The sequence below is a fragment of the Emys orbicularis genome, chromosome 3 (assembly GCF_028017835.1).
Source record: "Emys orbicularis isolate rEmyOrb1 chromosome 3, rEmyOrb1.hap1, whole genome shotgun sequence".
Classification (NCBI taxonomy): Eukaryota; Metazoa; Chordata; order Testudines; family Emydidae; genus Emys; species Emys orbicularis.
Window position 1 is genome coordinate 154,866,093 of NC_088685.1, and position 18,505 is coordinate 154,884,597.

At 46.9% G+C, this 18,505-nt stretch overlaps 1 protein-coding gene across 3 annotated transcripts in view; it reads left to right on the plus strand.

Moving 5' to 3' along the window:
• The first annotated feature begins 2,122 nt into the window (after window positions 1-2,122).
• DAAM2 (dishevelled associated activator of morphogenesis 2) overlaps window positions 2,123-18,505 on the plus strand; it is a 147,017-nt gene continuing 130,634 nt past the window's right edge. For all 3 annotated transcript variants that reach the window (XM_065401898.1, XM_065401899.1, XM_065401900.1), the window contains exon 1: window positions 2,123-2,290. In XM_065401898.1, coding sequence (XP_065257970.1) covers window positions 2,123-2,290 — 168 coding nt within the window. The remainder of the gene's footprint in view (window positions 2,291-18,505) is intronic.

Sequence of the window (18,505 nt, forward strand, 5' to 3'; positions counted from 1 at the left end):
TGTGAGCAGCCAAAACACCTGTTTCAGGTTAGAATGTGCACAAGTGAATGGATGAAAAGCGTTGGCTGTTATAACACAGGGATTAGTCCAATAAACAGACATGTTTAGGAACAAGACAAAACACAACCATTCTCCAGCAAGCCAGCAGCGGTAAGAGATTAATTCCATTAGATGAGGGGAGCTGGGGGCTACTAGCTTTACTGTAGAATAGTTCTGGGGATCAGATGTTTTCATTACAAGGCAGCATGACTCCAAGTTTCCTGAGGTGTCTACATAGTATCTAGGAGCAAATTCTTGCAGTGAATCAGATATGTAGGGCTCATAAATCTTTGCTTTTGATTTCTCCAGGGCAATACCACAGACTGCTGACCCCACCCGTCTGTCTTCTGGAAGGAATATGGGGTGGAGAGGGGAGGTTACCAAATAGCTGTCTAATTAGTTTGACTCCTCCCACTCCTCTTTGCCATTGTGAACTGTGCTTTATTCTGTGCACCCTACACAGTGAAATGAGGAAGGGGTTAGGTCAGTGTGCCAGGTAGAAGACAGTATGATATTATGCCGAGTTAAACCACAAGTATATAGAAGGGGAAATAAATACAGATAGAAATTTCCTATGACTGTTAATGTCAGTTACTATTCCTTGTTTCTTCATCATTGAGGCCTTGGCTACGCTGGCAATTCACAGCGCTGCACTTGCTGCGCTCAGGGGTGTGAAAAAACACCCCCCCTGAGCGCAGCGAGTGCAGCGCTGTAAAGCGCCAGTGTAATTAGCGCCTGCAGCGCTGCACGCTCCCTCGCAGCGCTGCAAGCTATTCCCCTCGGAGAGGTGGAGTACTTGCAGCGCTGCGAGAGAGCTCTCGCAGCGCTGGCGGCGCGACTACACTCGCGCAGCGCTGTGAATCCGCGAGTGTAGCCAAGGCCTGAGTGTAATTCTGATGGAACTTGCTGAATTGAGGGCCCCAGAACTGTCGGAGACTGGAGTCCCCTGTCTATCCCCAGAGCAGATTTAGCATGAGCAGCAGCACTGCAAGCTTCCCTCACAACTAATATGCCTTAGTCCTGACCAAGAAGGACCCACTCTGACAAACCAATTTTTGTAAAAAAAAATTCCAGTAATGGGGTTTTTGCCAAAAACAACTGGAAAATTCTGAAAACATGAACATTTTCAATTTTTTTTGGGGGGGGGGGGGGGAGGGCAGTTGTTTAAAACAACCTCACTTGGAATGAAACATTTTGAGTATTCTAGTTACAATTTTGTTTGAAGTGGCTCCCATTATTGCCCTGCTTAAAGTAGCAGTTCTCGAACAGTAGTCCTATGCAGAGCCACCTCTGTCGCTGTGGGGGAGCGTGCAGCAGTCTTTAAGCAGTGATTCTGCCTGATGATTTTTTACCCCAGCCCCCTCCAGGACTCTCAAGGTTTCCAGAGGGTTTTTTTTAGCCACCAAAACTAAAAGACTCCCCCAACCCCCAAGTCCTTTGCTGCACCCTGTGCTCCTGGTTAGCTAGCCTGCATTGTCCCCTGCCGTTTCAACTGCTTCAGTATTCTTTGGCACTTCCTGTCCTAAACTGTTGTGCAATATTGTGTTCTGCTCTTTCCATGTCCTCCATCATTGGTGTCTGCTGTGTGGGGTAAAAACTGTTGCATTCTGTCCCAGAGGGGTTTTGTGTCAGCTGTGGGTGAATTGAGCAGCTGTGCGTGTCAGTTTGAGTGGAATTTTCCAAAGGGCTTATCGTTGGCCTAACTCCTCTCCAATTCAAGTCAGTGTTAAAACTCCCACCGATTTTGATTGGAGCAGACTTAAGTGAATCCTGACTGCTTTGAAAGTCCCAGCCTAGCTCTGTCAAACCTTTTGGGAACCTTTGGGATGCAAGATGCTATATAGCCATGGGAGGTGGTGGTGGTGATGTATTAAGCCTTGACTAACCAGTCCATCTAGATGGCTCTTTTTTTTTTTTTTTTTGCTCCTTAGCATGACAGATCAGTCTGTTCTCTGCCTGTTACACTGATGGCGATGATAACCACAAATAACCTGTGCTGGATGGTGCAGATTGTCATTTAATGGCTTCTCTTCCTGTCTTCTCTGCAGATCATGATCAGTAGATAGCATCTCAAACCATGACCATGGCTCCCCGGAAAAGGAATCGTCATGCTTTGGGGTTTCTTTGCTGCTTCGGGGGAAGCGACCTCCCTGAAATCAACCTCAAGGATAATAACCCCCTCCAGTTCCTGGAGTTCTCTGTCCCAATCCCACCAGCAGAGGAGCTCAATGCTAGGTTCTCTGAACTTGTGGTGAGTTTCTGCCATTGACCTTATGTTTTACAGGGTGTGGGAAAGTTTTCCTGTGGGGTAATGTAAGTTCTTTGGGGCAGGGACTCTTTTTGTTCTGTGTTTTGTGTGGCACCTAGCACAATGGGGTCCTGGCCCATGACTGGGGCTCTAAAGTGCTGTGATGATGCAAACCACACATGATGATAAGGAATCATAACTTGTTGGGACCTGGGAAAAACCTCCAGTGAGTTGTGTAGACTACTTCCCTATGTTGTGGTAGGGTTTAGTTAATCACTCTTGAATAGAAGGCTGTGTAACTGCTGCCTTGAATAGTTCTTTGCTAAGATTCCAAGGGAAAAGATGGACAATTATTTGGACACCAATAATATTTCAGGTATGAATGGGATTAAATCACTACCAACAGTGATTCTTTCTTACAGGGTTAGGCAGATAGCCCTACCAATATGCCCTGGGAGAAATTGCTTCCCAACCCTAAATCTGGCTATTATGGCATCAGTACTTTGATCCCTGATCATTGCTCCAGAGATCAATTTCCTATGGCTGCCTTTGGGATAAAATGCACTGTTAGAGAGTACACCAGGAGATTTGGGGTTTTGACCGATGTATGGAATGGAGATAGTATTTGTTTCTCATCTGTCACCAGCAGGAAATCACTGACAAGTAACCATGGCGATTTTGTTGCATCTGTCAGCTGCCTTTGATACCTTTGGTCACGAGGTGGTGTTGACACAGTTGTAGGTTTTAGCAGGAATGGAAGGAGTTTTTCAGTTGAAAACAAGGGGCAGTATTGAGCAATTTCTCAGTTGCTCCAAGGTTCCTCTAATGTAGTGTGCTGGAGGATTCCATTCTTCATGGCCACTCCTTTCCCCTCCCCCCTCCTGTTCAGCATGTATGTGAGGCCACTGGGGGGAGATGGAGACTATATATATTATGGTGTTGTGACAAAGTTCCTCCTCTATCTTGGTGGGTTCTGCGCTTATTGGCGGATTTTCTTGCCTCAGAGATTCACCATGTGGGTTGGGGAACAGCCCAGAGACCTTCCCCTCTGGAAGAACCCACAGTCCAGGTCAATTGGGAGGTTCGGGGGGAACCCGGGCCCGCCCTCTACTCCGGGTTCCAGCCCAGGGCCCTGTGGACTGCAGCTGTCTATAGTGCCTCCTGTAACAGCTGCATGACAGCTACAACTCCCTGGGCTACTTCCCCATGGCCTCCTCCAAACACCTTCCTTATTCTCACCACAGGACCTTCCTCCTGGTGTCTGATAACGCTTGTGCTCCTCAGTCCTCCAGCAACACACCCTCTCGCTCTCAGCTCCTTGCGCCTCTTGCTCCCAGCTCCTCCGACTCGCACCACAAACTGAAGTGAGCTCCTTTTTAAAACCCAGGTGCCCTGATTAGCCTGCCTTAATTGATTCTAGCAGCTTCTTCTTAATTGGCTCCAGGTGTCCTAATTAGCCTGCCTGCCTTAACTGGTTCTAGCAGGTTCCTGATTACTCTAGTGCAGCCCCTGCTCTGGTCACTCAGGGAACAGAAAACTACTCATCCAGTGACCAGTATATTTGCCCTCTACCAGACTCCTGTACCCCACTGGTCTGGATCTGTCACAGTGTCTACAGTAGGAAGAGGACACCCAGCGGGACCCATGCGATGCAGTTGACCAGCTTATCCGGTGTCTGGGCAAGACTGGGGTTTAGATAAGGGTGAGATGTGTGTGACTACAGATAACACTTAGGTTATGCTGGTGGGGTGGGGGAAGTCAGTAGTATTGGCAAAGAAGATACTGGCTCCCTCAATTGGAGTTACATGCCTGATTGTCAAATAGTTGGCAAAAAGGATCTCCAGCTGCTTCAGGATGACCAAACAGCTGCAGTGGCCAAGATCTTTTTGCATCATATATGGTTAGTCAGAAGGTTGCAACCTTTTCCTTTGGATGTGGATATCGCCACACTGACCCAGGCCTTTCTCAGCTTGAGACTGGGTTACTATAATGTGCTTTATATGAGGTTACCCTTTAGTCTATTGGAAACTGCAGATGACACGGAATATGGCAGCCTGCTTGCTGATTGGTGTTTCTTATGGGAGCACATTACACTAATGCCCTGTGATCTACATCAGCTGCAGTTTATTTCTGGGTGCAATTTATTGTGTTAATTTTTCACCTACAAATCTTTAAATGGCTGGTCCTGGCTAGCTCAGCCTATCTTTCTATCAATGTCATATTATGATGGCTGAAGTCAACCAAAGCACTGGAGCTATTTTCCCCATGGGAGGTCCCTGAAGTGTTTGCTATCCACCTTGGTTTGCCAGAACCTGAATCTGCTGACCTTCAAGTCCCACTGCAGGGTCTATGATGCTCTGCCAGGTTTTTCCTGGTGGGGAGGAAACGTTTCTGGGAGGAGACTGTGTGTATACACGATATAGATATAATGATGGGCGATCACTCGTTACCAAGTATGATCATCTTCCGTGGGAGTTATGGGTCCTCAGGTGGCTAATAAGGCCAATCTTTGAACCAAAAGTTCGGTTACAATGAGGGCAGATGTTTTCAGGCTCAGCAGGAGGCTGTTGACCATGACTGGAGACCAGTCTCTCTTTCCTCCTGCATCTCTTGTCCTCTTCAGCTTGTCAGCAAGCAAGTTCAAAATGCAGGGGACCATCATGTAGGATTTCACTCCATTTTAAGCGATCCAGGGCAAGTGTCTCCCAAGTGTCAGTGTCAGTTACACTTTTTTAGGTTGTCCTTCAGCAAGTCTTTATAACGCTTCCACTGTCCACCCACGTTACAGTACCCTTCTTTCAGCTGAGCGAACAGGACCTATTTTGGGAGGCAATGGCTGGCATCTGGACAATGTGACTAGTCCAGCAGAATTGCCTTGATACTGGTGGTCTTTGCCTCTTCCAGAACGCTAATATTGGGGCGCCTGTCTTCCCATTTGATCTTCAGAATCTTATGAAGGCAGCGTTGATGGTGCCTCTCAAGGACTTTCAAGTCATGTCTATAGGTTGTATGGGTCCAAAACTTGGACAACAGTGTTGGGAAAATAACAGCTTGATAAACAAGAAGCTTGGTGTCTGTTCGAATGTCGTGATCTTCAAAAAACCCTGTTCCGTAAATGAAAAAAAGCTACATTGGCACAGTTCAGGCGATGTTGAATTTCTGCATCAATATCTGCCTTGGATGAAAGATGACATCCAAGGTAGATCAACATTCTCCAGTGCCACTCCATTGATTTTGATAGATAGGGCATGTAATACCTCATTTGGAGAGGGCTGATAGAGCACTTTAGTCTTCTTGATATTAAGAGTGAAACCAAGACATATGTAAGCATCGGCAAACACATTCAAGATAGTTTGAAGAACTTTCTTAGAGAGGACAAAGATTGTGTTATCATCAGCATACTGAAGTTCCACAATAGATGTTGTGGAAATCTTACTTTTGGCTTTCAGCCTGCTAAGCCTGACCAGCTTCCCATCCATTCTGTAAATGATTTTAACGCCATCTGTAAACTTCCCAGCAATTAGGTAAAAAAATGACAGCAATAAAAACTGCAAATGTGGTTGGAGCAATGATACAGCCCTGTTTGACTCCTGTTTGCACTTTGGAAGGTTCACTCTTGGAGCTAGTGCTGCTCAGAACAGTCGCTTTCATGTTATCATGAAGCAATTTTAGGACATTGATGTATTTATCAGGACATCCAATCTTAGAAAGTACGGTCCAGAGGGCATGGTGATTCACTGAATCAAAGGCTTTAATTAGATCAATAAAAGCCTTGTACAGTGGTTGGTTTTGCTCCTGACACTTTTCTTGCAGCTGCCATGCTGTGAAGATCATATCTGCAGTTCCACAACATGGTCAGAAACCACTCTGTGACTCCGGTAAAATTTCTTCTGACAAGTGCAGAAGGCGGGTTGCAAGGATCTGCGCCAGAACTTTGCCTGCAATGGCTAGGAGGGAGATCCCATGATGATTTCCACAGTCCACTTTGTCACCCTTTTGAAGAAAGGGGATAATCAGGGCATTCCTCATTTCACTGGATATCTCCTCCTATCCAGATTTTAAGGATAAGCAGGTAAAGCGGTTGAATTAGCTCTGGGCCACCGTCTTTAAAGATTTCAGCGGGGATCCCATCTAGACCTGCTGCTTTCAGGGCCGGCTCCAGGCACCAGCCTGGCAAACAGGTGCTTGGGGCGGCTGCTCCGGAGAGGGGCGGCACGTCCAGCTATTCGGCGGCAATTCGGTGGACGGTCCCTCACTCCCGCTCGGAGTGAAGGACCTTCCGCCGAATTGCCGCCGCAGATCACAATCGTGGCTTTTTTTTTTTTTTTTTTTTTTTGCTGCTTGGGGCGACCAAAACCCTGGAGCCAGCCCTGGCTGCTTTGTTGTTGTTCATCTGCTTGGTGGCATTGTGTACCTCATACAAATTGGGAGGGTCTCTGAGCTCATCCCTAAATGGTCATTGAGGAATTTGCTCAAGGACTTCATCTGCAATTATAGAATTACGGTTAAGGAGATCTTAAAAATGTTCTTTCCAGCGAGAATTGATGGCTTCGTTGTCCTTCAGAAGTGTGGTTCCATCCTTAGAGCGAAGAGGATTCATACCATGACAAATCGGCCCATAAACAGCCTTAGTGCCATCCACACACACACACACACACACACACACACAGACAGAGTATGTGTGTGTAATGGCTGAAGATTCACCACTGCAGCGCCTCCTGCTGGTTGCACCAGGAATTAGCTCTGTTCAGCTGTGGAGCACCCTCTGCAGGTGGTGTCTCACCCGTTGTCTGCTCTGCTGTGCTGTCTGGACCTGCGTTGCTCCCTGGCTTGCGGAGTCCTCTTCTGGACACAGCCCTCCGGCTGTGCCCTACTCGGTTCTGTCCCCTTCTGGGGGGGTGTCAGTAGTCCTCAGTCTGCACCTGCCCTCGTGGCCAATTGCAGCCCCAAAGTCTAGCCCTTTGTCTCAGGGGCAAGCCACAGTCTGTATCGGGCCATGCTCCTCCACGGCCAGGTGCAGTGTAAGGGGGGAGGGACCCAGGCCCATCCACTACTCTGGGTCCCGGCCCAGAGACCCTCTGGCGGCAGCCATGTCCTGCCCTCCTTCTCTCCCCTCTACTGCTCGCACTCCCTGGGCCACTTCCCTCTGGCCCTTGCACCTTCTCAGCCCTTTCTTTCAGGGGCCTCAGCCTAGCAGGTATCAGGCTGGAGCTTTCCCTCTGCTCCCCTGAGCCTGCCCAGCGCTGCTCAATCTAAGGTGCTATCCCTGGGAGCCAGTCCTCCTCCCTTGCTGGTGAGGGAGAGAATCCTGTCTCTTCTGCTTTGCAGCCTTTATATAGGGCTCAGCCTGGCCCTGATTGGCTGCCTTTCTGCCCTTCTCTGATTGGCTGGGTTCTGCGCAGCTGCTCCAAGGGCTGCTATTAACCCCTCCTCTGCCAAAGTGGGGCAACTGCCCCACTACGGTGTGTGTGTGTGTGTGTATATATATATATGTGTGTGTGTGTGTGTGTGTATAGTACCATTTGTACATATGCCCAGAGCCTGAAATGGGCATGTATTTCTTTTTTTAAAATAAACCATTGAAATCTAAATAAATGAAATCCATTTCTGTGCATTTCTTGATATTATTAGAACCGTAATTTTCTGAGGACTTAGTTGTGGGAGAAAAGTGCTCTCTTTCAGAAGGATAAGGAAGTGTTGCTTAATTTTGGAAGGTGCTCAGATACTACGGTGAGGGAGGTTGTATGAGTTCCTAGGTAGGTAGAGAGACAATAGCAAAGGATTTCTGAATGTGGTTGCCTGTGATAGAAACTAGGCTGGTAGATTGCAGGATTTGCCCGGGAGACCTGGTTCACCCACAGTTCCAGGCTAATGCATGTTCTCTGAAACACTAAAATAGAACAGACCACATTTGTATTGACGGCTGAGATGAGATTTTAATTGGATTAGAAAGGTTCAGTCTGTAAATGTGCCAGTGTAAATCAGCGACCTGGAAGTGCTTGGGAAGGCTCTGTGTTGTATGCCAGCCACCCCACTGTTTATCCTTTATGGTCTTTGAGACAAAAAACAGATATGACCGTGGAGCCTTTTGACCCAAATCCCTGAGCGAAATGGTGGCACTGACACAGTCTGAGATCTCTAGTGAGACAAACATTGCATTGCGCTCCCTGGAGCATGCCCAGAGGGTATGGCTTGGCCTGTGCCATCTGTTCTGTAAAAGGGTATAATGAAAAATATTCCTGCACTTGATTGCATTTCTCTCTCATTTAAAAGCCCAAGCCTGTTCGCCCCTTCTGCAGCTAAAATCTGGGGCATTGTCCCACATTTTAGATGAGAACATGGAAAAACCAACCTTAGTTCACAGGATATTTTTCAGCATGGCTATTTTCCAGCCCAGTAAATATTCAGTATTCTGGACATTCCACTTGACTCTGAGGGAAATATCTTCTGTGAAGGATTCCCTCAGGTGCCCATGTAATGGGATATTGTAAGTCAGATGAGTGTCTGTGTGTCTGCTGTTCTCATGATTTTAACTTCATCTCCAAACAGCTAGCTTTTTGGAAGCCCAGTCTTTCAAATTGGGAGACAGAGTTTGGCATGTGTTGGGATACTTATTCTAGCAGTTGGATGGTATGTTTGGGGTCCCATCTCCTCAGTCAGGTTCTCAGCGAAAGCAAGGAGGCTTTTCAATCCCCTCATGGGGGGCAAATTAAAGCCCTGGCTGATCTCAGTGGGCGCTGCCTCTGCATATGGCATGTATGGTTTCCTAGCGGGAATGTTAACTCACCAAGCCATCTGCCCACAGAGATAGGCGCAAGTTGTGAAGCAAATGCTGTTGTTGTTGTAACATGTCCATGTCCAGTGCACCAGTCTGTGACACAAAGCAAACACCCACTTTGGTCCTTGTGCTTCTGGGGCATCCCTAGTCCAGCTAAGCTTTGCATCTCAAGGGCCAGCCCTAATTCTTTCTGTGGCCCTACTGTATGAGGGAAAGGAACATCTGGGGCCAGATTCTCTTCTCCACCTCTCCTGGTGGTAGAACAAGAGTAGGGGAGGCCCTGCATACTGGCGCACCTGTGGGGTGGTTTTGTGCCCCGTAAATGATAAAGCTGGCCCTAGCCTACAGTTCTAGATTGCTTTTGCTCATTCTCCTCCACCTTCTCTTGTGCTCTCTCTCTCTCTTCCCCCCACTCCCGTCCCCCCTTCCCCCGCCAGCTGGCATTGTGCATGCTGCCTTGTAATGAAGTGCTGCTGCAGTTTGTGGTCTCCCTTGTGTGTGCCTGCTGGCAAATGTGGCCATGCTACAAGCATATATTTTCCTTTGCACAGATGTATTGACTGAAGAAGAACTACAGAAAATCTGGAAGATTTGTTTTAAAATCTACTGCAAATCAAGGGGAAATCACTTAACCTCCCTCCCATCCCCAATTTCTTGTTGAACTTCATAGGTATTGCAAGGCTATGATACATCCACTCCAAGATGAGTTCAAATTCACTCTGTTCAAGGACAAGTAAGAAACCACTAGCAACAAAAACCTAGGGAGGTGATTTGCTTTTGAAGTCTCATGATGCTGGAGGTTTCACCACCCAAATCTGTCAGTTACACAGGCAACCTGATCTCAAGCGTGAACTCAAACTGCACCAGGAAGGGTAACTAATGCAGCAGACCCAGAGAAATCAGAAAAATGAAAGGAATGTCAGCTGTTTTCTAAGAAAGAAATACAAAAGGTGTTTTTTTTTTTAAAGTACATTGTCAAGATTCTCTCTCTCTCTCTCTCTCTCTCTCTCACACACACACACACACACACACACACACACACACACACACACACACACACACACACACACACACACACACACACACACTTTCTCATCTATTTAGACTGGAAGCTCCTTGGAGTTGAACTGAGTCATCTTCTGTGACCTTTCACAGATCTGAGCATGTGGTGTTTAACAAATCAGTGATATTATTGGCCTTACCTGGGTTACCAACACCACATTCGATTATTAGATCTGAAAGAATTTAAAACATTCATATATATTTTTCCTCTTTGTGGTGTTGGTTTTGCAGTACGACTTGCACATAGCTCAGCTTGGACACTGAATTTAGACTGGATTCAGATTCACTGTCGGTTTCTCTTGCATGCAATACTGTTGTGTGATGGGTTTCCAGTAGGAACAGGAATGGTTAAATCCATCTTCTCTCTCTGGCTCCACAAAAAACTATTTTACTTTTTAATTTAATTAATTTAATGAAACATTTCTATCCATGTTACTTTTTTTGTTTAAATCCATAACTCAACTTTGGGCCTAAACTCCCTGAGTGTGTCCTATTTAATTAAGTTGGTAATGTGCCAAGGAACAATAGAAACAGCTTTGACCTTCCAGACATTTTCTACGACAAAGAATTTCCATTCACTCTGTCTGAAGACTTTAGGATTTTCCATCATTTTCCTCCTACCTTCCACCCCACATCATCCTTTTGAATAAAGAGGACTCCCTCCTAACTCCTTTCAGACCCTATTGCTCCCTAATCAGCTGGAGAGGTAGGCCATTGCTTAGGGTAGTTTGCGCTGTCCCCTAGGGGACTGAGCACTTTGGCCCGGTCTGACTCCTGGCCCTCATTGGCCTAGGTGATCAGCAAGATAGATATACCTATCTATCTCATAGAGCTGGAAGGGACCCCGAAAGGTCATCGAGTCAGCCCCCTGCCTTCACTAGCAGGACCAAGTACTGATTTTTTTGCCCCAGATCCCTAAGTGGCCCCCTCAAGGATTGAACTCACAACCCTGGGTTTAGCAGGCCAATGCTCAAACCACTGAGCTGTCCCTCCCCCCATTGAGCCCATGTCTCCATTACTGCTCTAGCAGGGTTCCTTGCCTGCCTGAGCAACAAGAGACTGGGTATCCAAAGTCTCTCTTCCTCTGCAGCATTCCCAGCTCCAGAAAGACCAGGTAGAGAGGGGGCCCAAGTACTGAACCTTTCTCCTCAGGACCCAACATCTGCTGCACTCTTGGCCCCTGCTGACCCTGGAAATGAGATTAACTGTGACTGGCAAGCAAGCCCGGTTCACCTACACGGTGATGTGCAGCACTACCTGGTAGCCTAGGGACTGACTGCCCCTTCCATCTATTACCCAAAATCCAGCTCCTTTTTCCTTCTCCTGTTACTTCACATCATATCACCCTTTGTGCTGGTTTCCATGGCACCTCAAACAACTCCTGGTTTCTGAGTTAGGAGAGAGCTCTACTGTGTTGTGTTGTCCCTCACATTGGGGCCTAGAAGCTCTTTCTCTCCTACACAGGTGCAAAAAGCCTCTCAGGGGCTGGACTCTGCCTGAGTACTTCCAGTCTGCCTGAAACCTGCCTCTCTGCCTATGATTGCTGCTTTTTCCATCCAGCCTAGAAGTGAGTGGAATGACTATTTCTCTCCCCCCCCCACCCTCTCCATCGCAAGGTCACTGAGACCTGTTAAGAACCTCTATCCTAGGGTATCAGACAGCTTGAATTAACACTTTCCTGGTCTATTTCCACCTGCAGTGGCCTCTTGACTCACTCTAACAGTTCTCATCTGGGTTGGATAAACTGGATTCTAAACATGGAATGTCCTAGGATGTCACTGAAGCGTAAGTCCCTGTTAGTCAGTTTGTCCCATGGTGACTGCCATAGCAGGTGGCCCTATCTCCTGCGAGTGGTGGTACTGCTGTTTCCCAAGCCATCCTCCCAACTGTAGGCGCACAGTGTGTGTAGTGTTTACTGGATCCCTGGTGGAGATTGCCAGCCCTCTCAGCCCTTCAGGTTGATGCTGTGTTTGTGCAAGCCACACAAGTAGGTACTTTGATGGGACTATGCATGGTGAAGTTGAGGGAATCTAGTCCTTTCAGAATGAAGAAGTATGTGCAAGGATGAGCCCTAGGTTATTTGGGGGGTAGTGAGCCTCTCCCTACCTTTATTTGGTTAGACAAGATAGGAGGGGGCTCAAATGGGTGCCTAGCGAGAAACTACGCTTTGAAATCCTCCTTTGAAATCCTCTGTCTCTTTCTACTCCATTACAAGAATGAACAATGGGGAGGGGAGGGGAGTAGATAACCTCCATGCCCCATATCCAGTCTTTTAGGTTTTCATTTCTAGGTGACCTATTTAGATGCAGTCCAGGGTTAGCAGTGACTAAATATTGTAACATTTGGATGGCTGTGTCATGGAGGATGTGAAATGAGTTGGCTGGTCTCAGTTCCCAGTAGGCACATCACAGAAACCGCCATCACAATTGGCACTCTTGTTGGCAGTCTTGTCAGAGACAAAGGAATGAATGGGCCATAAAGCCTGCATTCCCACTAATGTTCATCCTCCAGGACAGACACATTACAGGAGATTAGTATGGGAAGCATGTACTACTGTTGTCCCTACTGTACCTGTTCTGTGTAGGACCTCTATCTCCAGGGTGGTTAATTCAGCATCATTTACCTTATGTGGCAATTCTAATATTCACTGGACTGGTTCACCTGTCCCTAACTGCCACCTTTTGTGTTTGTTATACAGATTCTTAACTCTGATAACTGTGTATTACGTTGGCTACCATCATGTAGTCTCTCTGAGTACAGTGTTTTATATCTAGCCTTCACCTGCTTAGTTTGTGTTCTTTCCACATTTGCTATTTCGTCTCACAAGAGAAAAATGTGACTGATTTACAGTACAGCATATCTGTCAACATTGCATTCTGTCACAATGCAGCATTGTGTCCTACTGCCAAAAGTGATTTTTCTCTCCTTAAAGGAAATTCAGGTTTGTTAAAAAAAAAAAAAAATCCTATAGGATGAAGGACAAATCCAGCAATATCAGAACCTGGGGCTGTCCAGGGAACTCAGTCAGCAGGTAACCCTAAGCTGTAGTGAATACAGGAAAGTTACTGAGCAGAGGTTATAAAGAGAATTGGAGAGAAAGGGAAAAGCTGATAATCTTTCCTTCAGGGTATGTCTATGCTTAAAATGCTGTAGTGCTTCAGTATAGACACTACATATCCCAGTGGGAGGGGTTCTCCCATTGGCATAGGTAATCCACCTCCCCGAGAGGTGGTAACGAGGTCGACAGAAGAATTTCTGCCATCAACCTACTGCTGTCTACCTGGGGACTTAGATCAGGGTAACAACACCGGGGTGTGCATTTTTCACATCCCTGACCGATGTATTTAAACCAACCTAATTTTCTAGTGTAGACCAGGCCTTAGTGATGCTGTTGCTGTCCCCCCCCCCAAAGCCATGATGGCTGTTCAGTAGGCTATGTGAAATGAGTTTGCTGTTATCAGTCCAGCTCCCAGTAGACAAGGGTCCATGTTTGAAAGAGCAAAACAAAAGAGCCACCACTGCAGATGGTATTAGGTGACACTCTACCTCTGAAAAAATGTGAAAAACTGACTGGGTCCTGGAGACTGAGGACTCCTATCTGTACAGGTGGTACCCAGGGCAGAGGTGAGGTATGCTGGTTGAGGAAGTGTACAAATACACTGGGCAGAATTTTTCCAATGGAATATTTCCCTTTCAGAAAATGCTGTTTCATTGAAAGTGACACGTTTTGCAGAAATGAGTCAATTTGTGACAAAATTTCTTTTCCGAGGGCGGGAAAGGAACAGTGCTCTGATAAGGTGGAACGTTTACATTTTATCCTACACAGAAAGTCAAAAGCAGAATGCAATGTTTGTATTTTATTGAAACAAAATGTGGTGTTTATCCCCAAAATGAAATCTTTTCAGAATTTCATTTCACTGGAAACTTCAAAATTGTTGGTTTAGTTCTGTTTTGGAAAGGATATTCCAAGATTTTGAAGTGTTTTCTGCAAAACAGAAAATCAGGATCCTACTTGGCTCTGGGGAGGTGTTTGTGGGTAGCTTCAGGTCAGATTCATGCATAAGAAAACTAGGCATGTGCTTAAGGCCCAAATTCCGGGGGTGGGGGAGCCCAATTTGGCCTGGCCGCCCCTCCTGTAATGACAGAGGGGCATCTGGGACGAACCTGAGTGTTGCTGCGATCCTGTGTGCTACTTATTCAAGTTTGGCCTGGCCAATCCTCTGTCATAACTGAGGAGTGGCTGGGTCAAATTAGAGCAAGTGGCATTGCAACCTGGTGCCTAGGTTCATATTAGAAGGCAGGGGCCCACAAATGTATGTTTGCCTAGAGCCCAGTGATGGGTTAATCCAGCCCTGGGTAGCTTAAACTGATCCCGCTCACACTGCACCACTTTGGTGGCTAAATAGAGGCCTTTCAGTTAGCAGGGCCATTGATCAGTAGAAAATTCACTAAAATATACTTTTAAAATGCCTCTGTTCCCCCTTCCCCCCAGACATGTCGCCTTTTCACTGCTTGAGCCCACTCCTGATATACATTTATATACTGAATCGCTGTTCCTAATTAACCAGGAAAGTGCTTTTGTGCCAAATGCAATCAAGATCTGAAGAGGCCCCTCTGTTTCATTCACATATGATGAGCTCTGGTTCCAGTAGAGCAGGAGACTTGCTGGCTTTGGACCAACAGAGACTTTGCCCATTCCTAATTACTGCCTCCTTTCCCTGAGGCTGTTAAACAGGAACATTTCAGTGGAGGCTGTAAGAAAAATCCCAATAAATAGATTAACTGGTATTTCTCAGATATTAGGTGGGGCCAGGAAGAGGACACGGGTCTTAGAGTCATTATCTGAGGTGATCCTCTGAAGGCCGAGGTGATCAGCAGGGCCCTGCAGTAGTGGAGTACCTTCCTAGCTGAGGGGAGCCAGACCACAAAGCCTTCTTTCTCTCTGTCAGGTTAGACTGTAGCTGCCTGAGTATAGCTTTCTACACTGCTGTCAGATGTGATTCGTTTCCATTGAAATCACTGGCCTACGTGATGGGCTTTTGATTCAGATTTTTGAAGCTGTTAAGAGAACAATACTTTGAAGGCAAAGGCTCTCCTTGCTTGTGCCGTGTGGCTCACTCTCCTCAGACACTTCCTCTCTTTCCTGTCTTATGGAGAAGAAAAAGTGAAAAGCTAGACACGGTGAGAGACTGCAATGGGAGTGCCATACAGTGACTGGCCCCTTTCAGAGGGAGTGAGGTCCAGTGCACCTGTGACTGATTCCCTGTTGCCCAAATGGGTTTAAGGGAAGGCACCTGGTCCTTATAAAAGAGGAAGCTGTGGCAGAGACTGCAGAAGAGCTGCAGCAAGCAGGGGGCTGCAAGGAGAGTTTGACACACCAGGAGGAGGAGATGCCAGGCAGGTAGAGCTGGGAGAGATCAGCTAAAAGCAGGGGATTGGGTTGAATTTTATTGTGGGTCTTTGAGTTTTGTTTGAAATTTCAATATTAATAAGCCCAGATCCTGGGTTGCACAGAGAGAAGCCTGTGTGTGAAATCTGAGGGAATAAGGGAAACTGAGGCAGGGTGCTGCAAAGCCACACCTGACCACGAGTGGGTGCTTGGGAGGTGGACTGCCCAGTTGCAGGTAGTCCGTTAAAAGCCTTGGCCACTGATGTGCAGTAGTCCTTGGTGAACCTGTCTGCCTCTGGAAATTTCCACTACATGCATCCGACAAAGTGGGTATTCACCCACGAAAGCTCATGCTCCGATACGTCTGTTAGTCTATAAGGTGCCACAGGACTCTTTGCTGCTTTTACAGATCCAGACTAACACGGCTACCCCTCTGATACTATCCAACAGACTTACTCTTTTGAGGTTCTGGTCTTGCAGGGCCAGACTTTCAAAAGCATGTGCATCTGCTTAACTCATGCACAAAGCCTGATTCTCATGGGCAAGTCCTGATTTGAATGCACGTTTCTATAAGTAAGCACAAATCAGGGTCTGTGCTTGTGTTGCCAGATCTTGGGTGTGGGGAAGCCAGGGGCCACAACATTACCCATGCATTTGTGAAATTCCTGTTCACAATTGTTAGTGCAAGGAGAAACTACATGAACGGATCACCTCACAGAATGTGTTGGTAGAGTGCTACCTTATCACAGAACTTGTAGCCAGATCTCAGCTAGCATAAATCAATATTATTTTACTGAAGTCAACAGAGCTATGCTGACTTCCACCAGCTGAGGATCTGGCCCATGTGATGTTTTGTCTGTTCCATGGTGACTGGCTGCTACTGAATGCCCCAGGTAGAGGGTATTTGCTATATTGCTTAAAGTTCTGGGTAGCATGCATACACTATGCTCATGAAATGTTTGGATACGTTCCAGGTGGGATGCACCTGTTGTGCCTAGAGAACATCCCAGATACGACCCACTCACCGTGGCAGACACGTTTGAGGTGTAGGATGCCCCTGCTGTGCTGAGGGAAAGTACTTCATCCATCCTAGCCATCCATTGTTTTAATGGAATATTACTGAATTTCAGCAGCACGGGAGCAGGTGTGTAGACCAGCAAAAAGAGGGTAGAGAACAGAGCAACTGGTAGAAATGCAAGCTTTGCTATGAGTTCCCATCGGTGTGACTTTCTCAGAACAGAGAGTGATGTACAAAGAAGCTGATCTGACATTTTTCCACTATTGAATGCTTGTAGGTTGTGTAGAAGATAGGATCTCTCCGCTATTGTTAGCGTTGGTACATTTGCTAAGAAATCATCCTTCCACAATGTCTTTAATACATTATCAACTGAGTCGAAAAGGCTTGCATGATCTATGTCCTATTTCTTACTGCAGTGATGTTGATACAGTAAGAATTGCGCATCCCATTAGGACTCTAATTTGTGGCAAAGAAATGTGGTTAAAATAAGACACTGAGAGTGCAGGATGGACATACTGGCTGGCACTGTCAGCCTATCGTGCTTTCTTTCCCTGTTGCCTGGGTCTTTCAGCACCAGTTTATGAGTACAAAGCAAACAATCTCCCTGTTTTTTGTTTTTGTTTTTTCTGAAGTTTCGCTATATATGAACTTCTATTACCATGCGGTTCCACTCCTTATAGTCTTGCTGACTTGGGGTACCCATCTCAGCCCACCCCAATGGGAACAGAGCAGCACTGGCAATACAGCAGTACACCTCTACCTCGATATAACGCTGTCCTCGGGACCCCAAAAATCTTACCGCGTTATAGGTGAAACCGCGTTATATTGAACTTCCTTTGATCCACCGGAGTGCGCAGCCCCCCCCCCCCCGGAGTGCTGCTTTACCGCGTTATATCCGAATTCGTGTTATGTCAGGTCGCGTTATATTGAGGTAGCGGTGTATATTCTTTTGTCTGCTCTTTGATCTAGCTACCCTGTGTATGGATATAGCAGTTTATGCTGTCCCTAAAAGTCTTTCTCTAGTGTTTTATAGAGTTCAAAATCATGCGAGGCACCTCACAAATCAAATAAGACCTGATCCCCACCTTCAGGAGTTTATAGTCCAATTTCAGATGTGATGCAATGAAAGAAGGTGACAAAAATAGGAAGAGGTTGGGGAGAAAGGACAGGATAACAGGAGGGTAATGGTCTTGGGGACCAGCTCAGGAAGGGGCATTCCATGTGCAGGGGCATGCATGGAGGTGTTTGGGGTGGGGGGAGAAATGGACAAGCAGGGTATTGAGGCTGGCTGCTTTGGTGGATTGGAGTAGGTGTGGAGTGATGTAGATAATTAGGGAGGGGAGGGGCAGAGTTTTGTAGGAGTTTTTTGGGTAAGTGCCTGGTTGGTGCCTTCCTCTGTGATGGGTGGGGAAAAAGCTTTTGGTGTCATCAGATGCAGCAAATCAGCAGCCATTCTACTGCGTTCCTCTGGAATCCAACTGGAAAATCTGCCTGCGTTCTTGGTGCAGAAAGGGGAGAGAGACCATTGAGGGGGATTTCTGTGTTGCTCATCGCTCCAGGCCCCCTCAGCAGCTGCTCTGCCTTAGGGGTGCTATGTCCAGGGGAAGGAAAGAGACTGATGCTTTCCACCTGGGGCTGGAGCACCGGCTTGGCCACTCCTGTGGAAGCCTATTTGCATTTTTTACTGACAGGTCTTTAAAACTTGTGCAGGGCTGGCTTGGGAGGTAGCAACCAGGGCAATTGCCCAGGGTCCCACGTGGCAGGACTCGGGCTTTGGCTTCAGAAACATTGCAGATATCCAATATGTGAGCCGGTGAGGGCCCACTTCTTAGTTTCTGCCCTGATCCTCAGCAAGTCTAACTCTGGCCCTGAACTTGTGGGGAAGGGAACACCCATCAAGAGCAATGCTCTCCTCGGAGCTATGTGGTCTGAGCACAGACCTGAGAGCCAGGAACTCCTGAGTTCTCTTCC